The sequence below is a fragment of the Melanerpes formicivorus genome, unplaced genomic scaffold, assembly GCF_026170545.1.
Source record: "Melanerpes formicivorus ecotype bairdi unplaced genomic scaffold, bMelFor1.0.p_v2 SCAF_63, whole genome shotgun sequence".
Taxonomy (NCBI): domain Eukaryota; kingdom Metazoa; phylum Chordata; class Aves; order Piciformes; family Picidae; genus Melanerpes; species Melanerpes formicivorus.
Genome location: NW_027142415.1, coordinates 245,499 through 270,400, shown reverse-complemented (window position 1 = coordinate 270,400; position 24,902 = coordinate 245,499). Strand labels below are relative to the sequence as shown.

General features: G+C 43.3%; 1 protein-coding gene across 1 annotated transcript in view; it reads right to left on the bottom strand.

Moving 5' to 3' along the window:
* Nucleotides 1-253: 253 nt before the first annotated feature.
* NT5DC1 (5'-nucleotidase domain containing 1) overlaps nucleotides 254-24,902 on the bottom strand; it is a 120,471-nt gene continuing 95,822 nt past the window's right edge. The window contains exons 9-12 of the mRNA XM_068162260.1: nucleotides 22,196-22,314; nucleotides 21,255-21,413; nucleotides 14,509-14,677; nucleotides 254-2,340 (exon numbers count right to left, since the gene is read on the bottom strand). Coding sequence (XP_068018361.1) covers nucleotides 2,222-2,340; nucleotides 14,509-14,677; nucleotides 21,255-21,413; nucleotides 22,196-22,314 — 566 coding nt within the window. The 3' untranslated portion in view covers nucleotides 254-2,221. The remainder of the gene's footprint in view (nucleotides 2,341-14,508; nucleotides 14,678-21,254; nucleotides 21,414-22,195; nucleotides 22,315-24,902) is intronic.

The window sequence follows — 24,902 nt, the reverse complement described above, 5'->3', positions numbered from 1 at the left end:
GCTCATGTTTACAGGAGCCTTCTGTTACCCACTTCTTTCTCTGCTGCTGTGTGGTCCTTCTGGCAGCAAGTGGAAATGGCTGGTGACAGCCTGTGCAGAAACAGATACTGTCACCTCCCAGCTGAGCAAGCCCGTGTGTGTATTTCTTCTGCTGAACTTTGTGTCCAGGCTCTTTAGCATCTGTCACCTTGCCATGAATAACAATACTGTTTCTCCACTGAGATGCCAGGAACCAAGGACTTTTCACTCTCAGTTTCATGACCAGTTCAATTGTAATTCATTTTATTTAAGAAACAAGGAGAAAAAAAACCAATAATCCCCTACCTACAAAAATCAGTTACCTACAAACATTCAGACCAGTCAAAGCCTGAGGGTTCACAATGTTGGTCTGGACCATGGCCTAGTTAGAAATTATTTGCAGAGGATTACTTGACCCAGGTTACAGTTTCAAATGATGCTGTAATCAGGGATCTGAGACTTTAATCTGGGCATCTCTCTGCTTAAGACACATCAGAGCCTTATCATGAGCCAGATTTGCTGCTCAAGACATTGATGCTAATTAAAAAGCAATCTCAAAGTAAACTTGAGTGTCACACTGTCACCTTCTGAGGTCGAATATTTTTCAGCCTATAGTTTATGAGGAGGAGAATGGCACTTGCATTTTCCTTCCTCATCCACTTTGGTTTAAGGAAAAGCTATTCTCAGGGATTTTATTCCCCCTCATGTGCTTTGTGTTTCCCTTTAAAAACTCCACAATCCCTCCTGTTAAATTGGAAGTGTTGAGTATTAACTTGTAAGTGTACTGGACCACAATGTAAAAATAGCACCCTATGTAAAGGCAGGGAAAGAAGTACGGAAACAAGAGTTACTAGCCCTGAAGTGAGGTGGAATGGTGCTTGTGTCTGATTCTGACACAGAATACTTTAGCTGGTGAAGCTGCAAAAATATGGGGTGAGCTGTGGTGCTGGGGGACATGATTTAGCACCAGACATGGTAGAGTTAGAGAATGGTTGGACTCAATGATCTGGAAGGACTTTTCCAATCATAGTGATTCTGAGTCTATGATGGAATTGTGTTAACACAAGTTAAATGCATTCTGCTAACTGCCTAGGCCTAAGGAAGTAAACTCCTTTTGCAAACAAGAAAATACAGTTGGTGTTTATTGTTCTTTAAACTTTGAGGGAAATTTGTCCGAAATTCTGCCACCCTAGTGAGACAAAATTGCAGACTAAAGAAGCATCTTTGACATGTTTTTTGCATCTGAACCAAAGTTTCCCTGGAGGATGGGTTGGAGAGTAGGTCTTTGGAACTGAGTCCACAGGTAAGAGGATGCCCCTTTGTTTAAACTAGCAGATAAGAAAGCACACATTCAGTTTCTCTCTTCAGTCTTCCTTCTCCTCTGGCCTGAGGCTGTACTTGGTGAAGACAGGCTCTGGATAGCTGGGTGCTATATCCTTCCTACTCATGGAAGAATTTCCCAGAGAGGAGGAGAATTCAGGTTTCCCTTCTTCTGCAGAGCTGCTCTGACTCTTGAGGTATTGAAGACTAAATGAGGAAAAGGCATGTGGGGAAGCTCACTGTTGAATAGTGGTTAGGCACTTTCAAGAACATGAAGCACATGACAAAGGCTTTCAGGACTGTCAGTATGCATTTAGTTGCCTAAATCCCATTCAAGTCTCTTTTTGGGTATGATGAATCTTTCTCTTCAGGCTTCAGTCTTTCTGTATCAACCAGAACAGTTACAGGAGAGAATACATTCCTCAGAGCATGCAAAACACTGATCTAAGGTGATAACCTGGGCTGTCCAAGGGAACTCTTAATGAAGTATAACTGAGGGTCTGGTTCATGGCTTTCCCAGGGTTTATGGTAGCAACAGCATCACCTTTCATAGGAATAGCACCAAAAACATCCTTGAAAATGTGGAATGTAACTTGGGATGTGTTATTACTACTACATTTCTCTTGAAGGCTTTGTGCAGTGCATGGAAGAAGCCACTCACACTTTGCAAAACACAGTGGTGGTCAGCAGATTTAGAGAGAAGGATGCAATGCTCACCTGCTCCAGCTGGACTAGAGCCACAAGTGAAACACAAGTCTGCACAGGAGTCTGCTTTAATCCATCACTCTATTTTATGAAGCATCACACAGCATTTTCACCAATTAGCATTTGAAAGCAGTTTAAGTAAGGACCACAGGGTTATTTAAGGGGAAAAGCCAACAACCTATTTCATAGTCACTGACTCCTCATTTGGCAGAAGTGCTCTTGGAGGGCTTGGGTAGTACCCGGCAGTTGCTGAGCTATTTGAGGAAAATCGTGTAAATCTATAATCCAGTGGTAAATCTGAAAGACAGAAACACACCACATCTGGTTAGCAACACAGCCCATATCACACCACCCACACTGTGGTGGAGGCTTATGCTTCTTAAGAACTTGAGCTGCTCGCTCACCAGCATTAGAGCTCAATCAGGTTGTGTTATTACATATTTATTAGACATTGTCAGCTGTCCAAGGGATTGACTTTCAGCATTGACTCAACTGCAGTAAAGGACATTCAGCTTCTTGTTTGCTGAAATAATGCTAATCACAGGAAGTCATTTAGCTGATGCTTCAAATCCACACAAAAATCTTCACTGGGTGACATTTTCCCACTTTGAATTTCCTTCTTCAGTTTGCCACCTTTCTCTTTTATCACAGTAACCGACTCATAGGAGGGTTAGGTTTAAAATAAAGAAGCAGTTTGCTTGCTATTTTTATTTACTGGCTGTTCTAGCAAGATTCCCCCAAAGGCACTGCTCTTAGACCTTCTTGCAGTGCCGTGCTAACAACATCATTTTGTTCCAGGCATTCTTCGAAATCGGCACTTTGTAACTTGGCCTACTCATCACTTCCACTCTGTGAGGAACACTGAATGCATTAAAATAGTTCTGAACAGTCAAAGCTTTCTTTTCTGTAGCCTTAAAAAAAAAGTCTTTACTGCCAGCAGTGACCCACCCACTCTCACAGCCAGAAAACTGATCCTTCCCATGCTCACCTCTTACTCAAAGTTCAGGAAACCAAATGAAAACCAACCAAACAACAAAAAAAAACCCCACCCCATACAAATAAAACCTCGTTCAAGACACAATCATAATCCCAATAGAGAAAGAAGAAGAAGAAGGGTTAGCTCATTCCCAAGTTGTCTGTTTAGAACCAAATCAAAGTATAAAAACTACTACTGAGCTCGTAGCAGTAAGGTATTAATGACAACTCTGTGAGAGGCCTCGAGCACAGCCCTGCGAGGAGAGGCTGAGGAGCTGGGGTTGCTTAGCCTGGAGAAGAGGAGGTTCAGGGGAGACCTTATTGCTCTCTGCAACTACCTGAAGGGAGGTTGTAGCCAGGAGGGGGTTGGTCTCTTCTCCCAGGCAACTAGCACCAGAACAAGAGGACACAGTCTCAAGCTGTGCCAGGGGAGTTTTAGGCTGGAGGTGAGGAGAAAGTTCTTCCCAGAGAGAATAATTGGCCATTGGAATGTGCTGCCCAGGGAGGTGGTGGAGTCACCACCTGGAGGTGTTCAAAAAGGGATTGGATGTGGCACTTGAAGCCATGGTTCAGTCATGAGGTGCTGGGTGACAGGTTGGACTTGATGATCTCTGAGGTCTTTTCCCACCTTATTAATTCTATGTTTCTATGGTTCTGAGTCTGGAGTAAATTTGGGGCCATGCTATCCTCTTGCTGTATGTTGCAGGGTTTGGTTTTTTGTCTGTGCTCAGTGGTTTTTGTGACACAGAAAAAACCACAATCTTTGCAGTTTTGACACAAACAACAGGAAGTTCAGGTCCTTCTCACAAGCAATTCACATGCAGGCACCAGCACAGCATCCACGCCTGCAGCTTTAGAACCACTGCACACAGAAGTAAAGCAAGCAAAGTGGTATTTGAAATCACAGAATCAATAAGGTTGAAAAAGACCTCAGAGATCAAGTCCAATCTATTAACTAATACCTAACACCTCATGACTAACTAAACCACGGCTTCAAGTGCCACATCCAATCCTTTTTTGAACACCTCCAGGGATGGTGATTCCACCACCTCCCTAGGCAGCACATTCCAGTGGCAAATTACTCTTTCTGTGAAGAAGTTTCTCCTCACCTCCAGCCTAAACTTCCCCTGGCGCAGCTTGAGACTGTGTCCTCTTGTTCTGGTGCTGCTTGCCTGGGAGAAGAGACCAACCCCCACCAGGCTACAACCTCCCTTCAGGGAGTTGTAGAGAGCAATAAGGTCTCCCCTGAGCCTCCTCTTCTCCAGGCTAAACAACCCCAGCTCCCTCAGCCTCTCCTCATAGGGCTTGTGCTCAAGGCCTCTCACCAGCCTTGTTGTCCTTCTCTGGACACGTTCAAGTGTCTCAATGTCCTTCTTAAATTGAGGAGCCCAGAACTGAACACAGTACTCAAGTACACAAGTACTCAAGCACAGTACCAGTGCTGAGTACAGGGGCACAATGACTTCCCTGCTCCTGCTTGCCACACTGTTGCTGATGCAGGCCAGGATGCCAGTCAGAGAGAGGCTGGAATAAAGTAGGAATGGCAAAAGACACGATTGGAAGTGAATCATGCTTTATGAAGTGGGTTAGTGCAGCTTGTCAAAGAAGTACATTTCCTCACTTTGTCTGAGTTGGGGCAATCTCTGGAGCCTGTTCAGAGCACAGCAGCCCAGGCAGATGTTTTTGTAGTCTGTGGAGAGCCCAGTGGATTTACTGGCTGCTGAGTCTGCTTCTGACAGCTCTGTTTAAAACAAAGCTTTTCAAAATAACAAATAATAACAATAAAACAAAAAAGGAAAACAAATATTTCTGACTATCTTTATAAGCTTATAAAAACTAAATGCCATAGTTACTTTTTTTTATAAAAGCTTTCATTAGCTTTTTAGTCCAGCAGTCTGGAGTCTCCCAGGAGTGGTATAACCAAAGAACAACATTAAATGGGGCAGACTACTGCAGTGCTGCTCATGCTGGAGAGAAGAACCAGTTGGATCCAACTGGTAATTTTGTTGATATTTCCTGGTAAACCCCAATCTAGCCATTTCAGTATTGCTTTTGTCTGTGCCAGCTGACTTTGGCAGGTGTCCAGAAGGTATCCATGTTTAAAAATGCTGCCCAGGGCATCACTGAAAGTTGCCTGAAGCATAAAGCAGATTCTATTCTTCGCTGGTGAAGCAGATTTTATGTGCCTCATAAACTGCAAAAGTCTTCCAGTATTTCCAGGTTTTATTTTTATCATCAGGGATTGCATTTGCAACATCTGCTTTGCCTGGAATATGCAACATTTTATATTATTGCTGCATTTTATGTGATATATTTATGAGAAAGCTCTGGGCTGATCCAGAAAGCCTTACTTGGAATCTTAATGACTATAAATACACACCCAGTGAGGGAGAAGGGCAAGTGTAGAGGGGAAGGAGAAACAAAGGGTTTTTTTTTTCACTGGGAGAATGCAGCATTTATGAAGAAATGAAAACCCAGACAATGTCACAGATGAAGACTGCTGTAAGGCTCTGCAAACTTTACAACTTAAAATAAATCACAGTCGCCCTGGATTGCAAAAGTGTCACGTGGATTTTACACCCAAGCTCAGTCCAACTGTTTTTTGATGGCAAAACCAGCAGGTCCAGCAACACTGGATCATCAACAAAGGACAGTGACACAAATCTGGAGTCTGCCACCTGCACACAGCAGGAATTCACTTTATACCTGGTCTTACTCCATATTATCACTGATGACAGGGAGAAGAAACCAGCAGCTCCGTTGCACTACAGTGAAATGCTTGCACAGGCCGCAGCTTGGTGAAAAAGGATGCAAGAAAATAAGATACAATATTCACTAAAAAGGCCAGTTTCAGGAAAAAAATAGTTGCTTATTGCCAAGTTGATTGTTTTCCTACTGGTTTTGCCAGCACATTTCTCCAAGCTCTGCTACTGTGCATGCTCACAACTGCTGCTGTTGTGGCAGGCCTTTGTATCTTGGCACCCACCTCTCGTCTCTCCCTGATGGAGTGTCATACATCAGGCAGGAGGCAGATATTCAGTCCTCTCTCAGATATAATTTGACAGCAAGGCTTTAATCAGTCCTAAGCTATGCTGATAATGAATTCTGCACTCATCCAATTGTGCCACTAGCCTAAAAACCCTCACAAGCCAGTACAAACTAAACAGCCTGATGCTGGAAGAATGGACTAGCTAGCTCTACCAAACTGCTTGAGGACCACAATCCCAGAATTTTCCTATCGTACTTAGGTTGTTCCATCAAGATACATTTTAGTCCCAAGACAAATAGGATATTCACTTTTAGAGCCAAAGAATGCAGACACCAGACTAGAAGGGTCTGAAGGTCTGTGTTCCTTCCTAGATCTACAGCAACGTCAGTTATTAGATGCATCAGCCTAAGTGTCTGTCCTACTCCATTCTTTGCTCCCAAACCAGAGCCTGACAGTGAGTGATAAAAACCAGTTCCTCTGCAGTGACCACTCAACATTACTAGCATTTCCCAATGGCTTGGGCAGCCCCCAGGAATTATATGACTTGGCCTGAGCCCAGAAGCAGGAGTCCTGCCCTGTCCAGCAGCCCTGGTGTAAATAAAATGGCAGTGATGATGTCTGAACAGTAACCACTGCCAGTCAGTGTGTTCCAGCTGCTGTGCTCTGGTTATCCAGGAATTAAGGGCTGTTAATTACAACACTGTGCTCTGAAGCTTATGCATACCCATCTCCATAGGTGTGTCTAGGTGTTACAGGTGGGTTTGTTTCACAGTTGTTAAGCTGGCAATATTTCAGTGTCTGCGTGCTGTTTGGTTAGTGCAAGCAAACTAAACGAAAGCCACGAGCTTTTATCAGCAGAAAAATTAAAGAGTTCTAGCTACAAGGAAGGGAAAGGAAACCACAAGAAGGGAAAACGTAGTTTTCTGGATGAGTGATCAGGAAAATATTTGAGTAACTGAATGGAAGACAATTATAATCTAATCCAGACACAGGCCTGCTTGATAAACTCAATACTTAACGTCTAATCCTTTCCTGAGATCTCCTTCAACAAACAAATACATTAAACAAATATAATCTTAACTAAGCTCTTTAGAAGGAAGACATTTTCTTTTTCAATTAAAAGCACAGTCCAAGGGTGAAGCAGATTTCCCCCAAAACACAGGGCAGAAATGTCAGGAATCGTTTTGCAGTGCTGACCAACGAAAGCAAAGCCAACATTTTTTAACCGTGACACCACAGCAGCATCCCTGCGAGGAGTGTGAAGCCCTACAGAAAGCAGAGTTCCCCTCCTCTTTCTGAGGTCTGCTCCCAGCCAGTCAGCAGCTCTGGAGCCAGATGCTGCAGAAACTTCCCAGAACACAACAGCAGGGTTATGTTCTTAAGTGAATCCAAATATATCCTCCAGATTATCACCAAAGAAAAGGCACAGGGAGGAACACTAAAACCTCATTAGTGATAGCCAAGTTTCAACTTGAAAAATCTTTGAACTGCTTAATTGTGGCAAATCTCAGAAAACATGGGGGGGGAAATAAAAGGCTTAGAAGCTTTGCCATAAATCTTCCCTTGTATTTCAAAGTTGCTGCTGAAGAGAAAGGAAAAGATTAATTTCTTAATGGTAACAATTTCTAATAATGATTTCTTAACCATGGAGTAAGCACAGCTGGTTTGGGTTGATCTGGAACTGATCCAAAGAAAATACTGGACTCTAATGTTTTTAATATTTAGATGAAGACTTAATCTAAAAAGAATCCTAACAGAATGCCAAGATCCTACTAGTAGGTGTTAGTGTTAGGGATCTGTTAATTAACTTCTCTCTGAATGACTCCTCTTGGATCTAAGGGCGGTGGGAAGGGCTTCTAAGGTAAGCTGAAGTTAGCCTGAAAACAAGCAGAGGCATTTCTGCTTGATGAAGAACTGAGTCGCACTTTGAGACTGAAGGAGCAGTATTAACATAAATACAGTGATGGTGCCCCCCCCCCCCGCCTTTACTTTCATTTTGAGGTAAACTCTCCAAGCTCAACCTTCCTCTCCAAGCTTGAGGTAATGTTGTCATGTTTCCCTCCCTTGTAAAACAAATGTTTTCTTTCCCTTTCCCTACTTTTCCCCTGGATGAATGATAAACATTGCTTACCTTAAGGTAAAAAGCCACACACAGACAGACATTAAGCTTTTCAAGCAGTTAAGACAAAGTCTACATTGTTGTGTGTGTGTGTGTGTTACCATCTTAATCCAGAGGGAAAACATTAGGCACTGAGCCAGAGTACATAAATGCTTCCAGCAACTTTTTCTTGTACATGTGAGGTTGCAGGTTCTGTAAGATTCTAACCTAGTCAAAGAAGTATTTCCAATCCTGGGTGACTTACCTGTTTTTACTGTTTTTTCCACACTTAAAAACTCTCAATACTTTGTATTACCACCAGTGTTCTAAAGAAGCAATCTAAGCCCACCCCATCAGCCTGCGATCGAATCGAAGCCCAATTATAGCTTTAATTACAGCCTGCAAATGAAATTATGCTGCCTGAGTGGAAGGATAACTTTAAAGGAGAAAATGACTGAGTGGTTCCCCCCTTTCCTAATGAGTTGCTCATGAGTTCTCCCTTTAATCTTTGCGAGGTGGCTGTACTTTTGACATCTCGCAGAGCAAAATAACGATGGCAGGAACATTTCTGTCAGTTATTGGCTGGGAAGTAATCTTTTGGGTTCTGCATGATTTGGCATGGCCTTCAGGGGCACAAGTCAATACACCTTTCTGGAGGAGGAAGGAAAGGCTGAACAAATTGCAATACACTGAAGGCTGTCCTTTTGTACATTGAAAATCACTACCAAATCCTTTGGGAAAGCTGGAGTCTCAGACCCTTTGGAAAATAACAGGGTCCCAAAGGCTTTGTACCACCTAGTTCTGAATAGCTTTTTATGGTTGAAATGTAATTTGTTGTTGGTTTCAGTCACATTTTGCCACTGGAAAAACAATAAATAGATTATCTTTGTTGTGCTAAATATCTTTTTCTTTAAATGAAGACCACTGAAAGTAGGTTCCTGGAACAAATGAATCAGATATTCACTATCTGATGCTTTTCAATGCACACACAGAGGAAGATGCTGTTAATACAGTGAGAACAAGTATCTTCCCACCAGTCAGTTATCTTTGCTCTCTCTCTTTTTTTTTTCACTTGCATCCAAACTTCAGAAGCAGAAAACCTGAGCAAATGTTGCTGCTGTCTGTACCAAGCTTTCACCACACATAAGAATGTGTTTCTTGCCTAACATGTTTCATTATAAAAACGACCTCTTCAGCCTTCTAGTAGAATCTATTCATAGCAGCTAACCCCCCAAAGCAGTTTAAATCCTCAAAGCATTTTGATAAACTCAGCTTCTAGATCTATTATACAGATAAATTCTTACTCTGCAGCTGTAAGGAAAACCATAGTTGTGAGGTGAGGCATTACATACAAAAGGCTACTGCTAATTAACACATAAAGTGCAACATAGATAGTTCTATGTGTTTAAGGAAATTATATGCTATTATTGTATTATTTGAGTATGTAAGAACACATAATTATCACTGCAGTTACAGGAAAGACTAATTTAGTTTTAATAGGAGTTGGATTTGGCTTTACATGATGCAGTGGCACTGACAAAACATAGAACTAATGTGTTATCCAAAAAAACAGGAAGGATTTTTGTTTCACTTCAGCAATTATGATCGACACTGTTCAGGACAGAGAAGTGAGTACATGGATAGGTGCTCAGAGAAATTCAAGACTTCCATGGTAACTGTTGATTCTTCAAGGACATCCAAATATATCCTCCATCCAAATATATCCTTTAAAATACATGTGAAGAAAGAGTGTGAAGCTTGCTGTTTGGAGCCAATCTGTGATGGGCAGACTGGTGTATCTGCGACCCATGTGTTGCCAGTCCTGGTGCCCCAGCCCCAGCTGCCTTGGGCTTTCCATTGTGCAGATAATTTGCAGCTCTAAGCAGAAACATGAACTCCTTTGCCATGGTTCACTGGCAATGTTATCACTATATTTATACAGCAAGCAGGCTGACGACTCAGGGTCCCACATAAAGTGGCAGGGTACAGATCTGCAGACATCTTTAAAGAGGCAGCTTTGGTAAATTTGGAGCTTTTTGTCTTGTACTATCTAACTGAAATACAAACAAGGCACAGAGAAAATCTTAGGCCCCCATATAACAAAGCATGGTAGGAGTTCATGTAGCACCCAGTACTTTTCAAACTGCATTATCCTCATGCATGGCACAAGCTTGGCTCTCACATCTCTAAAGTGGGACATGAACTCTGTCTCCATAAAACACTCACACTTGCAGTAATTCCTCTATGAAATTTAACTCTCCTGAGCTGCAACGTTGCTCAGTCTCCTGCTCTGCATGACAAACCTCACCAGGGGTTATGAGCCAAATTCAGCAGATTAGGTCAACAATGATGGAATTAAAACAAATGTGGTGGTTTTTTGTTTGGTGCCTTGTTGTTGTTTTTGTTTTTAATTCTCCTTATCAGGATTTAGAGGTCACTTTGTTAAGCCTCTCTTGGCAATGAAGACCAAACCAACCATATCAAAATTCCCCCATAAGCTGCAGAGTCACTCACCATGGGATTTTTTGAAGTGGGACTTCAATCAAACTCCCATCTAAAACAGCCATGGTGAGATTTAAAGGAAGAATATTAGCTTGAAACCTGGGGATCAAAGAACTGGGAATCGAATCCCCACCTGCAAAGGTAGCACTGGCTTCTTCTTTTAGTGAGTTTTTCCTACTAAAAACCCCAACCCTGGTTAGTAAATAAAATCTTGTTTATGTTTGAGCTTCTGTGTAAAGCAGAGAGATCTGCTGTAGTTAGTATTGGAGTACCTATGTGATGCAGGGCATATAACCATTTACATGGGGATCTGGAGATGTGATCCTTGAAGATTTGATCCTTGAGGCTAAAGTTCAGGTTAGGTAGGTGTGATAGGTAAGAGGACCCAGCCCTACCTGGCTCACACCAAACCTTCTGAAGTGGACCAGGATGTATTAGAAATGGGGGTTTATGCAAAAGGCACCAGACCCCTACACCTTTTCATTTCCATCTGTAACATTTCCACTGTAATGGATCCTGGTTTGGAAAATCTGGCTTATGGTATCATGTTGCTTGAAAACAGTCAAAATATGTAAGGGGAGCTGTAAATGAGGAGAGACTCAATAGCAGGAAAGTGAAGAAACAGATGGGTTTGTGAATGACACATGTGGAACAGGAATAAGGGCACTGGCTTCTGCTCTTTCACTAACCAGGTACTGTCAATCCAATAATGAGCTCATCAGATCTCCAGTGTTTGATCCAAACTTCCCTGCTTGCTGAAAGTAGGTAAGGAGAGCTTCTGCTCTTTCACTAATCAGGTACTGTCAATCCAATAATGAGCTCATCAGATCTCCAGTGTTTGATCCAAACTTCCCTGCTTGCTGAAAGTAGGTATGGAGAATTAGATCATTAAAGACTCATGAAATGTTAAGAACATTTTGAACTTAACTCCTCTTCTCTCAGTATTCCAAAGATAACTGGAATAGCAGCTAAGCTATGACTTGCAACTGCAGCCAAAAACTTCAGGCCTTGGCAAAGCAGGAACTCTCACAGCTTGCTGTGACAGGAGCCAGACAAGGTATTTCAGGAGTCAGGAATTCCTCAACATCCATACTGAACACCTGCTCTTCTGCACAAACAAACAGGAACCACCCCTCTGTAACAAACCAGAGATGTTCTCATACCTTCAGTTTCAACTCTACTTCCAGGCACACAGCTACAACCCCAAAACGTTATTCCTCCCCTGTCCTTTAGCTCTGGCTACAAGTTTTGCAGACAGCAGCCCCTGCCCAGCACTGGTCTGATGCAGTGGGGGATGACACACAGTGTCCCACCTCGTGGAGGAGCAGACTTTGCTAGGGCTGCACACTGATGACAGGCAGCTGTGCTGCTCACTAACTTTCTTGTTTCACCCCTTCATCTGTAGCTGGGAACTTGATGGTATGTTTGTGGCCTGAAGGTTTTGCTAGCTCTGCAGAGTGAGCTGTGGCTGTGGGGAACTGGCTTGGAGGCAGTTTCACAAGAGTGTGGCTGACCACTGGGCTTCCCCATGGCCAACACTTCCAAAGCAAGCCACAGAATGACTCTGCAAATAGCTCTCTCCCGGCAGTTCTCCTCAGTATATTTAGGCTTTGTCCCTCTAGGCTGAAATATAGACTGCAACATGTCAAACACCAGGAGTATAAATAAATTGTATATGAATTTTCTGCTTTGAGATATCCTTATAATGAATGCACAGGTGTGGAATATAGTTGCAAAGAACAAGTCTCTCCCATGTTCCAGTGCAGAAATAACTGCTGGGCAAATCTGAAATGCTCTCTCTGGACAAACTTTTATTCCTTGGTCTTAAGCACGAAGTAGTCAACGAATATTGTAACACAGGGGATAGTGAACTGAATAGAATAGAATAGAATAGAATAGAATAGAATAGAATAGAATAGAATAGAATAGAATAGAATTAACCAAGTTGGAACAGACCTTCGAGATCATTGAGTACCTATAACCCAACACCATCTAATTCATTAAACCCTGGCACCAAGCGCCCCATCCAGTCTCTTCTTAAACACTTCCAGTGATGGTGACTCCACCACCTCCCTGGGCAGCACATTCCAATAGCCAATAACTCTTTCTGTGAAGAACTTCTTCCTAACGTCCAGCCTCAGCCTCCCCTGGCGCAGCTTGAGACTGTGCCCTCTTGTTCTGGTGCTGATTGCCTGGGAGAAGAGACCAACCCCCTCCTGGCTACAACCTCCCTTCAGGTAGTTGTAGAGAGCAAGAAGGTCTCCTCTGAGCCTCCTCTTCTCCAGGCTAAGCAACCCCAGCTCCCTCAGCCTCTCCTCAGAGGGCTGTGCTCCAAACCCCTCACCAGCTTTTTTCATAGAATCATAGAATCAATAAGGTTGGAAAAGACCTCAAAGATTATCAAGTCCAACCTGTCACCCAAGACCTCATGACTACTAAACCATGACACCAAGTGCCACATCCAATCCCCTCTTGAACACCTCCAGGGATGGGGACTCCACCACCTCCCTGGGCAGCACATTCCAATGGCTAACAACTCTCTCTGTGAAGAACTTTCTCCTCACCTCCAGCCTAAACTTGCTCTTCTCTGGACACGTTCCAGCAACTCAACATCATTCCTAAACTGAGGGGCCCAGAACTAAATACTCATTCTGCTCTTTATACAGGTAAGCATCTCATTCATTTCATAATTTGTCTATTCCTTTGTACGTGGTGCATTGCTGAAGCACTGCAGTCACAAAGTTACTGCACTGTAACTATTCCTATAAACAATCCAAACTATGTATCAACCCTCCAGGGATAAACAGTGAAAATCAGAAGCTCAGCCAGAGCTGTACCTTTGATGCAGCTCTAAGAATGCAGAAATCCTGAGCTGCTTTCTTAATTAGGTGAATTTTTGGAGAACAAGACATTGCTTGCAATTGCCTTGCTCTCCAGATAAGGAGAGTATTTTGGGCTCTAGCTCTGTCTGTAATGATGTACAAAAGCAATACATATTCACAGAAGAGAGAATAGATAGAGAGAAGCACAGTCCTGTGTGTTCTTGGATTCGTTACATTCCTGTGTTTGTTCATCTCCATTTCAACTGCAAAGGGATAAGGGAGCTGACTGAGGAAGCATCACAAGCCAGATCAGAGAGAAACATATCTGGAAGTCTTAAAAAACAACCCAAGCAACTTGGCATGTGTTTGCTTCCTGAGGTAACTCACTGCTGAAATTACACACAGCAAAATACTGTGGGGAAACCCTGTACAAAAATTCAGGAACTAATCTCCAGTCTGTTGAATCACAGAATCACAGAATATTAAGGGTTGGAAGGGGAGCTTCAGAGATCATCAAGCACAACCTCCCTGCCAAAGCAGGACCAGCTAGGGCAGGTCACACAGCAACACATCCAGGTGGGTTTTGAAAGTCTCCAGTGAAGGAGACTCCACCACCTCCCTGGGCAGCACATTCCAATGGCTAACAACTCTCTCAGGGAAGAACTTTCTCCTCACCTCCAGCCTAAACTTCCCCTGGCACAGCTTGAGACTGTGTCCTCTTGTTCTGGTGCTGGTTGCCTTGGAGAAGAGACCAACCCCCTCCTGGCTACAACCTCCCTTCAGGTAGTTGTAGACAGCAATAAGGTCTCCCCTGAGCTTCCTCTTCTCCAGGCTAAACAACCCCAGCTTCCTCAGCCTCTCCTCACAGGGCTGTGCTCGAGGCCTCTCCCCAGCCTCGCTGCCCTTCTCTGGACACGTTCAAGAGTCTCAATGTCCTTCTTAAATGGAGGGGCCCAGAACTGGACACAGAGTGTATTTCAGATATCTGTAATCTCAAAAATAGATCTGCAGTATGAAAAAGTTACCAAGACTGTATGTTTATTAGAGAGAAAAAAGAAAAGAGAAGTTATCTTCCTTACCTGCTATTGCTTCGAGACTTGGGATTGCAATAGTGCTGTAGGTGCTAATACACCGACAGGACCACGTGTGAACTAAGGTTTCCTCTGCACTTTCCAGAGCTGGTAATCTGTCCACAAAGAAAGATCCCCACTGCTTAGATACAAAGTAAGGAGCTTTGGGCTGATCTTCCTGAAAGAAAAATAAATAATGAAATAGGTAATCTGGGAAAAAACCCAACCAACCAACCAACCAACCAACCAACCAACCAAACCAATAAATCTTTACCAACCACATGCATTGGGTTGAGGAGCTCTTGTGTTTCTCTGAATTTCTGGGGAGATGCTGTATCTTAAAGCAATGTGACTTTAAGGTGCTATAAAGGAATATGTGAACAATATTCACAGGTTGCATTGGGTTGGAAGGGAGCCTCAAAGGTCATCTTGGCCAACCCCCCCCTGCAGTCAGCAGGGACACCTCCAACTAGATTAGGATTCCTCACATAAGTCTCCAAGCTCCTGTTTATGAGATGTATAGATTCCCTAGGACATAAAATATTGGCTTTATATACTTTTCCCTTTAAAAAATCCAGTCTTTCCCTAGTTTTCCTGCTTTAGACAGCATGAATACTCTGCTGCCTTTTCTCTGCTGCAGCACTGACTGTATCCCAGCGTGGACCTGCTCCTGGGAGAGAAGAGCCTCCCAGTACTGCATGGAGTAACTGCAATTAATGCATCAGGCCACCTGTGTCACTTTATCTATGCCTGACCTGAGGAATGAGAACAGAGCTGCAGGAACCATGGAGAGCCCTCCAGTTGCCTAGCAAATTGTAAAATAAAACCATCTTTTTCATGCAGATTTCAGACCAGCTGTAGACTCTCTCTCTTTTTTTTATAGAAAGCATTAAAGCAGCGCTGGGAAAAATGATATTTTAGCAAGTCATCTTGAAACCTGCTATATATTGCCATGAGCAGTCAGGAAAAGCTTCAGGAGGCCTCTGCAGAAAGAGGAAAAAAGGGAAACCAAAACTGTGAACTACACTATAGAAAACCTGTTAAAGTCATTTGTCTGCAAAGTGTCTTTTCAGACCAGCAAAGCACAGAACAGATATCCCAGCTCTGCCTCCAGATTCGTGAACTTTTGTACTTGATTCTCCATTTAACCCCTCCTTTCTTAATGGTTTTGAGAATCTGCTGGGATAATTTTGTGTTTATGACAGAAGTCCATGGCTTTTGATCACAAGAAGGCTGTTGATCCAGCCAAGCAGACCACATCAGTAAACACACAGTCATCCTTTTCATGGTTCTGCATAGCTGAAGATGGGAAGGGAGTATTGATTTGGACAAAGATAGAAACTGGCATCTCTCTTCTGATGCAAATAGGTTGGAAAAAACACCTATTCCTATCTGAGGAAAGGAACTGATTCCTTCAGTGGTCTGATTCTTACAGTGGGAATGTCTTCCTTGTTAAGGAGGAGGGAGTCACATTTTGGATTTACAGCCCAAGCTCTTAATAAGGTAAGACTCAGCAGGGCCCTGGGCAGCCTGGTCTAGTTGAGGATGTCCCTGTTGACTGCAGCAAGGTCAGACTGGATGAGCTTTGGAGGTCCCTTCTGGCCTGGACCTTTCTGTGATTCTAATAACACCAAATTCAGTCAGATATCAGACTTGTCTTCAAGTCACCTGGCAAAGAACCCCCATCATTTTGTTACTGGCTTATCTCCATGTGACAAGGCTGGTTTGGTAGTGATGCTAAATCTTGATCTCAAATCTGGAAGGAGCTGCCAACGGGTGCCCACATCCTTTGGAAGCATCTGACATCACTTCCCCTGCCACCTCTAACTGCTGCCTACAAGATGTCCTTCTCTCACCTGCAGCAGACAAAGCCATTCTGCTGCAGTTAAGGAGAGATCATATACCATGAAATCCACACACATCTGTGAAATGAAGCAAAAGTCCCCTGGTAGCATTGCTGCTCCTCACAGGCCTGAAGAAACACGTTCAGCAGTGGAGCTGAGGAGCTCTGGAATGTGCACCACCCACTCCTGTAGTCCCCAGGCATGGGGGTTTCTCTCACAGCAGGACAGCATGTCCTGAGAAGTGCTGAGCCATCCCTCTTTCACATGTAAAACCCCCAGGTGTGTGGGTTTGCTCCCAGGCATATTGGTCAGACAGTAGCAGGTCAGATGCTGATTGCCAGTTGAAGTTACAAACCTTCAAGACTTCAGAGAAAAAACTATGGTACCAGTGCTCCCCAAGCCCAAAGGATTTCCACCTGGAATACTTCCTATCACCTTTGCTTTATTAACTACAGACAAATAGGGCCTGCTGACAGAGCAGATAGAATCTGTTAACAGGGCCCTTGGGTGACACTGATTTGTCAGCTTACAACTGACCCATCTGAAATGGAAATAGGCAGGGAGCTGAGCTTCCACATTTGGCAAAGAGATGAAAGACAGGATGTAAAGGAGACAGGAGTAAAAAGTCAAGCTGATAAACATTGTATGTGCAGGGTTCTAGCATTCTGAGTTGGGCATTTGCCATCTAAGCCATCATGGTTTAGAGGGCATGGTGGTGTTAGGTTGGTGGTTGGACTTGATGATCTTAAAGGTCTTTTCTAACCTTAATGATTCTATGATTTTGTGATTCTGTTCTACCTTTCTGCCAAGCCTGGGACACCAGGATTATTTTATTGTGTACTGTATCCAATATATGGATGGTACTGATGGCTGCATGCTTGGTGCCAAGGCAGTGACACCACCACAATACAAACCAATGCTCAAAATACAGCTTTGCCAGCGTGATGACAAGGATTTGAGGTGTTTATGCTAGCATAGCTGTGCTGGTCACAACAACCAGATGTCCCTGAATAACAGCCATGCTAGGTGTGCAAACCTGCCATTGGACTACATTTGCATAGAGCTTGCCCCTCTCAAGTCATGAGCAATTATAAACCGTTTGGCCTGTGATCATTCTAGCTTAACTTCAGCATGGATCCCTCTAAGCAGACTTCATTTACAATTAACCTGCCTTTTACTTCAGAATATTGCTTTGTGGCTATGGCTTCATAACAGGTTGTTCCTGAAAGCACTGTTAAGATTGGTGTTAAACAGGAATAATAGATTTGTGCTAAGCAGAATTAAAGAGGACAACAGAGCACAGCGAAATCAGCCCTTGTCTAAGGTGATGCCAAGTAAGGGAAGTACAGGGGTTAAAGGCCCTGACTCCCTCAACCAACCAGCAATTAGGCAACACTGTATCAATTAGTTTTTCCTTCTGACTGCAAAAATATCATCTCTAACTGCCAATAACCTCTTTGATTCCTGCCCCATTCATTCCTGCAGCCCAGCAGCTCCTCCATGCTGACTAGCTCCACTTCCCTCGAAATCCTGGGACAATTTCCAGCTTTCTTTCCCCTTGAGTTTTCATTGATGGAATTGATCACATATTTAAAGCACAGAAGGCAAAAACAAAGCCTCCAGCCAAGCAAACAAACCCCTAAATCTGGAGGGACACTCATTTCAGCACAATGCCTGGTATTTCCCCCCCACCCCCCCCCTGCATGCTGCAATTCGCTTAGGAGCCGACTAATTGCATGAATAGTTTTGTAGTTTGCTATTCTCTTGCTCATTTGGTTGTGAGTCATGTACTTGAAAGAACTGCAGATGTTACCATAATTTCACAGTTATGTGTATCTGGCTTGTATCATGCATTTAATGGAAGGGAGAAGACAAAAACTGCTAATGAAAATGGAAATTACTAGCCTCCCAGTTTCTGTGCCAGGAGGTTGTTTTCTTCCCCTCTCCCTGCTAGTGATTGAATACCACTCAAACAACTGAAAACAGTTGTTTGGTAATTTCTTTCTGAAAGATGCAACTGCAAATTAGATGCAATGCTTTGTTTCTTTAATGACAGACTGGCAAGATTGGTAGAAGGGAGGAGTGCAACTTGCATGAAGCATTCAGTCCCCCTCTGCACACACAGCATGGCATGGAAAGATCATAGAATCATAGAATTGTTAGGGTTGGAAGGGACCTCAAGGATCATCCAGTTCCAAACTCCCTACCATGGGCAGGGGCACTTCACACTAGATCAGGTTGCTGAGAGCCACATCCAGCCTGGGCTTAAAATCTTTCCAGGGATGAGGCTTCTATCACTTCCCTGGGCAGCCTGTTCCAGTGTCTCACCACCCTCATGGTGAAGAACTTCTTCCTAACATCCAATCTGAATCTACCCATTTCTATTTTTTTCCATTGCCCCCAGTCCTATCACTCCCTGACACCCTAAAAAGTCCCTCCCCAGCTTTCTCGTAGCCCCCTTCAGATACTGGAAGGCCACAATAAGGTCTCCTTGGAGTTTTCTCTTGCCCAGACTGAACAGCCCCAATTCCTTCAGTCTGTCCTGCAGGAGTAGTGTAGTTGTGCTTACTGCCAATGAATGAGAAGGCTGATTAATAAAACTACATCTAATTTGTTAGTGCTTAATTTTCCCAAAGCACCTAACCTGGTACAATCCTTTGAGTTAGCTTTTCTTCCCTCTTAAACAAAGGGTCAAGGGGAGAAGTTGATTAGGGGAATGAAAAAGAAAAGTTTCATAGGCTTGGAAAGGGAGTCCCTTTGAACTAGTCCTGTTAAGTTAGTGGTGTCCAGTCAACTGCAGAGATATGGATGTGACCTGTTGTTCAGACTCCAGTGAGCAGCATGGTAATGAAATAACACCACTGACCTGCCACGGCCCCCCTGGTTCAGGTTCCTTTAATCAACCCAATTCATTTCTCCCTTGCTTGCTTGCTGTCACTGGGAGCGGATGTAAACTGAACAGGGGGTGTGTGTGTGGCAGGGGTGGTGTCTCCTTGAGATACTGCAATCTCTTATCAGGAACACTACAGTGCTAGTGAAATGTCAAGCACCTGTCTAAAAGTCTCTATTTCCTGCCTGGTAGCTGTAGCAATAGAGAAGGCAGATCTTGGGAGCAGCTGGCCAGAGGTAATGCAACAGGAGAAAACCAAATCATCATCACTCAGTAGCTTCCTTTGTACTTCCAGGAAAACAAACATGTTCTGGCTGTCTATTTAAATATGTGTGCTCTAAAAGCATATACTGTATAAAGTCTAAACTGTATCAAGTCTATACTGAACATGTTTAAGGAGCCATGGTTGAATAAAAGCCCTCAAACCTTATGGTGATTTAAGTTGTGTACAGAAATGCAGCAGAGCCTTCAGTCAGAGAAGAAACAAATTGATGCAGGATAAGTCATTTTTATAGCATTTAGTAGTAAAATCAACATCTACTACTATTTACTCTTCCTTTCCCCCATCCCCTTTCTCAGTAAGAGACACTTTGCTTGGTAGGAGACTCCAATTTGTTTGCCTTGCTTGGTTTTCTACAGCCCTGGAAAAAAGCCTAAACATCAGCGATTACATTTCCTTATTTCAGTGACTGAAATGTCCTTGCCTGACCTTAGCTCAGAAATCAGGACAGTGGAAGAAAATATTAGGTAAGTCTGTTGCAAAAAGCAGATAAATAGATATCACATCTATGTTGTTTTAGTTCCATTGAAGAGATTGTTTGCTTCTTAAACCCCCAAGGGCCTTAAAAATGCCTCTTAGTTCAGATTAAAAACCTCTCTAGTATAAAAGCACCTCTTGAAAATCCTCCTGCCAGTAAGTTAACTTTTTCATTGCAGTCATTGTGTAAAAAGAAGAAAGAAAGGTTAAGTGCTTTTCAAAGCAAAGAGTGTATCTCAGAGTCTATCTCTGTCTCTGCAATTAGAAGAAAGTGACCTATTTGTTTAGGAACATGAGGAAAGAAGAAATGCTCCAAAAGCTGCACTATATTTCTTACACAGACCCACTGGAAGTGCAGCACTGCTGTGCTGGCCATTTGAGTGCCATTCCCTGCCTGCTTTGCCCTTTGGCAGTGGAGAGAAGCACAGTAAGGTTCCACCTTCTGTGGGAGAACTGAAGAGCAGCAGTGGTGCTGGGGCTCTGCTTCCCAGCTGCAAACAACTTGAAAATCACATTATTTATCTGGGGTAACTATCAGCAGCCTGCCTGGGACCAGGCTTTGAAACAGTTGCTCTTATCTGAACACAGCTGTCACCAAAATAAATGACCTACAAGGGAAGAAGCAAATTAAAAGTTCTTTGTATATATGGAAAGCAGAAGCAAACTGCATTTCATGGAGAGAGAAAGAGAACTTTAAAATAACCTAAGAAAAACCCCCTTGGAGTTTACAGCTGGCCACAACATGCAGGGAAACATGAACTTGTCAGAGTTCAGGTGAGGGACTTATGATAAGCAGCCATGAAATTTCTCCTTGTAGGGTGGAGGGCAGATTCTTGTTACTAAAAAGGATAAGACTGTGGATTTTTGTTAAGGGAATGTGCACACAGCTCTTTTGCCAAGAGTGAGGCCTCATCCTGGAGACATTCAAGGTCAAATTTGATGGGGCCCTGAGCAAGCTGATCCAGTTGGAGATGTCCTTGCTCACTGCAGGGGAGGTTGGGCTAGATGACCTTCAAGGGGCACTTCCAACCCAAAGCATTCTGTGATCCTTGGTTTAGTTCTGAGTAGAGACTCTGTGCCATGCCTGCAACACCAAGCTTGGACAGGATTGCACCCTCCTGGTGTGGCAAGGAGGATATAACTGCAAGGGAAGCTGATGCTGCCAGCAGGCTGGTAAGATAATCAGGCTCATTCTCAGTGCAGGTGGCATGAGGCTTTTCTGTCACTTACTATTTTCCAGGAGACATCTGCAAGATTTCCTTACCTCATATTTTCCTTTCTTCTCCAAGGGCTCAGCTTCAGTCTCTGCAGGCACCATAACTTTGTCCCCTAGAAGCTCCTCTAAGATAAAGACAGTTTCCCAGTTGCTATAGTGACGTGCTGGGAAAATATCTGAGTGCATGCTGTCACCAAAATAAACAACCTGTGAGGGAAGCAGCAAAAGTTCACTGTACATGAGGGAAAACACAAGCTCACTGTATTTCACAGAGAGATAAAAAGACCTTTAAAACAACCTAATAAAAATTTCTCCATGTTTACAGTTGGTCATGACACACAGAGAGATCTTATTAATGTCACATTCAACCAGCCCCCTAAGGAAAAAGCTGGACCTGCAACCCCCGCCAGGGGCACTGGGTGAGGGTGCCTGGACTGGGACTGGTACAGGGACAACTGCTGAGATTTTTGACTGGCAGAAATATGTCTGCTGGGAAGCAGTGGAAAAGACTACCAAGAAAATACACTAAACAATGGGGATGAATTTTGGACAGCTTTGGAAACAAGGAAGAACATAGAGCATCTCTTGGTGACTCAGAACTCCTCAGTGGCATTTTTCACTCATCCAGACCTGTGATTAAAATAACATGGTCCTGGTTTCCACTGATGCCTATTTCCACTTCTAACCTATTTGATCTATTTCCTCAGGCAGATTGTGTATTTCCTGGTTACAGCCTGAGCCTCCCAAAGCTGCTGAAATGCATGCCCATGGACACAGGCTAAAACATCTAGGAAGGACACATTCTACTGATATGAGAATGAATATGCTGCTTGCAGTTCTGGACTGCAGTGTGTTAAGACAACACCAAGCATAACCAGAACAAAACTTTGTGACTGATCATATCCATAACTTTAATGAAAGCTTCTCTAATGCATGTTGGACTGAAACAGGGGATTTCCCAGAAAGGTTTACTCTTGCTTATAACATACCTTAGGATCCAACTTGCCAGTCATCTTCTTCAGTAGTTCATAAAGCTGGATAGCATTACCTTGGGAATACCAGCCAGGCTTGTCCAGTGATAGCAGAGCCTCCTGCTCCTCATCATTCTCTGAAATCACCAAGAACAATCACCTGCTGTTAGTGACAGCAACCCATGCTCCTGTATTCAGGAGAAGCTGCCTATGCACAGTTTGGAGATCATGGTCTATTTTGACACTAAACAGCCCCAGTGTCTGGCTCAAGTCCTGGTACTGGGCTGCAGGCCCAGGTAAGGTGTTTGGTAGCTGGAGGTAGGCAGGTATTTGTGAGAAAAGAGCGAGCTGAGCCCCATCTGCAAGAGCTACATAAGAGCTGAAGAATCAGTCAGTCTTTACCTCCCAACACTGCAGCAGTGAAGGCAGGAAACCACATTGATCAGATTGATGAAGCTGATACAGATATAAGGTGAGAAACCACGAGGTAAGACAGCCTGTAGGAGACAGCATGTAGCTTTGACTACAGCCAAGTTACCTCCTGCCTTTAAACTCTAACATCAATCCAACAGAATAGACTGAGGTGGGCAATATTGCTTCTGGTGGCATAATCCACATTGGCATATATTCACACTGGCAGCTGGCAGTGAACTGGAAAACTGCAACTCCCTGGTCATCACTCAGCTGTGCCACAGGCTTTGTTTCTAGGTGGTCCCAAAGCAACTGGATTTGTCTTGGTGTCCATGTAACCTTAGAGTTCATTCAGATCCATCTGCTATTGCCAAATGAAAGCCTTTTAGCTTCTTGCTGGAGCCAAATACTAGCCTTAGTGAATCAATAAACTAGAATTTCATCAGCAATGTTAATATTAATGTCTTCTGTCTCTTGAAGTGATTAAACAAAAGGGTTATTCAGTCTAAATCAAACATGTCTTATTTTTTTCTCTGCTAGGGACAGAGGGTTTAGAAGCCAATACTTTGAACTGACTGAGGTGCAACACCAGGACTGCAGTTTCCCTTTTGCTTTATAGAATGTTTGAAAGCAATTTACATGTCCGAGGAAGAAGACTAAGAGCAAACCTCATTTGGTTAGAGCCTGCTGAAAGCTGGAATGCCAGTTTTGGAGAGGAGTGACATTAGAAGACAGCTTTGTGTTTAAGAGCACTGATGGCACAGTGCAGTGTATTGGTCCTTGAAAGGAAAAAACCAGAAGCAAAAAGAGGGAAATTGTGCAGAGAGGAAGTAAATAAGTCATTAATATTCTGAATCTAAGAATGTGAATAAACACAGGAATCATTCTCAGACAAAACAGTTCTATATTAAGGATGCTTTATAAACTAGAGAAAAAAACCCAAGGAAATTAAAAGCTGACACTAACAACTCAAGCAGAACCTGTATGCAAATGTCTTTTCCTTTGTTCTTCTTCAGCAACCTAATGGCAACAAGAAGAAGATAGCATCCAGAACAAAAATCCTCATCCTGGCTTTTAAAATACATCTGACCAAACAAAACTTCTGATCAAAGAGAAGTTGCCAAACTCCAGCAAATTTGTTTTGCCTGTATTTCCAGACACATTTTAGGGCTGACTGAACAAGCAGACACAATCTTCAGATAATGTGGACATGGAAAAAGAAACATAAGAAAACCACTCTTGGGAGCTGCTATCAAATGTTCTTGAATTTGTGAAGGCTTGTGTAGCTATCACTGTCTCTTCATCAAGCCAGTCAGGAAAATATTAGTGAAAAATGGAGCTGCATTTGTGAACAGGAGCCCTATGGATTACAACAGCACCTGAAAGCTCCAGCAAAGAGCAAGATCCTGCTTTGTTACCTCTATGGAAAGGTGTTGGGGGCGGTCCTGGCTGAAAACATTCACTCTAATTACAAGGCAGAAGATCTCTCACTCTCTGAGATCTATCACTGTCAGCCCTAGGAATGGGATTCATCTCACTTATCATGATGTATTCTAATTTACAGTTACAATCTGAACTAGTTGGCCAAGCTCCCTCAGTGGGCAAAACTGAACACAAGAAGCTCTTTCTATATGTGCCAGCTCTGGAGAAGCAAAAGATTTAATTAAGTTAGGAACTTCACCCTAGTGACAAGTGATAGGACAAGAGGAAATGGCCTCAGGTTACACCAGGGGAGGTTTAGATTGGATATGAGAAGAAACGTCTTCACTGAAAGGGTGCTCAAACACTGGAACAGGCTCCCCAGGGAGGTGGTTGATTCCCCATTCCTGGAGGTGTTTAAAAGACACAGAAATGTGGTGCTGAGGGATATGGCTTAGCACCAGACTTGGTAGAGTTAGATAATGGTTGGATCTGATGATCTTAAAGGTCTTTTCCATCCAGAATGATTCTGAGTCACTTTTAGGCAGCAAATCAAAGGACGATTTCAAAGCCTGATTTCCTCTGTGCTTGGTGGCAGCAAGCAGCACTAAGATGCCTAATCCATTATAGGAAGATCTTGGTTTTGCAAGGAGCTGCAGAAATCTGAGGAATTAAGAAAGATCTTTAGTAATATTTGAGCTGTAGGATCATAGGGAGAATGACTCTGAACTGGCAAACCTTGCCTTGCACCACCTCCTACAGCTGTCTGCCCTCACACATCTAGGGGGGACTGCATCCATTTTCCTTCTGTGATCTGAGGTTGGAGGACTAGGTGACCCTCAGAGGTCCCTTTCAACCCAAACCATTCTGTGATTCTGTGACATTAATGGTGTTT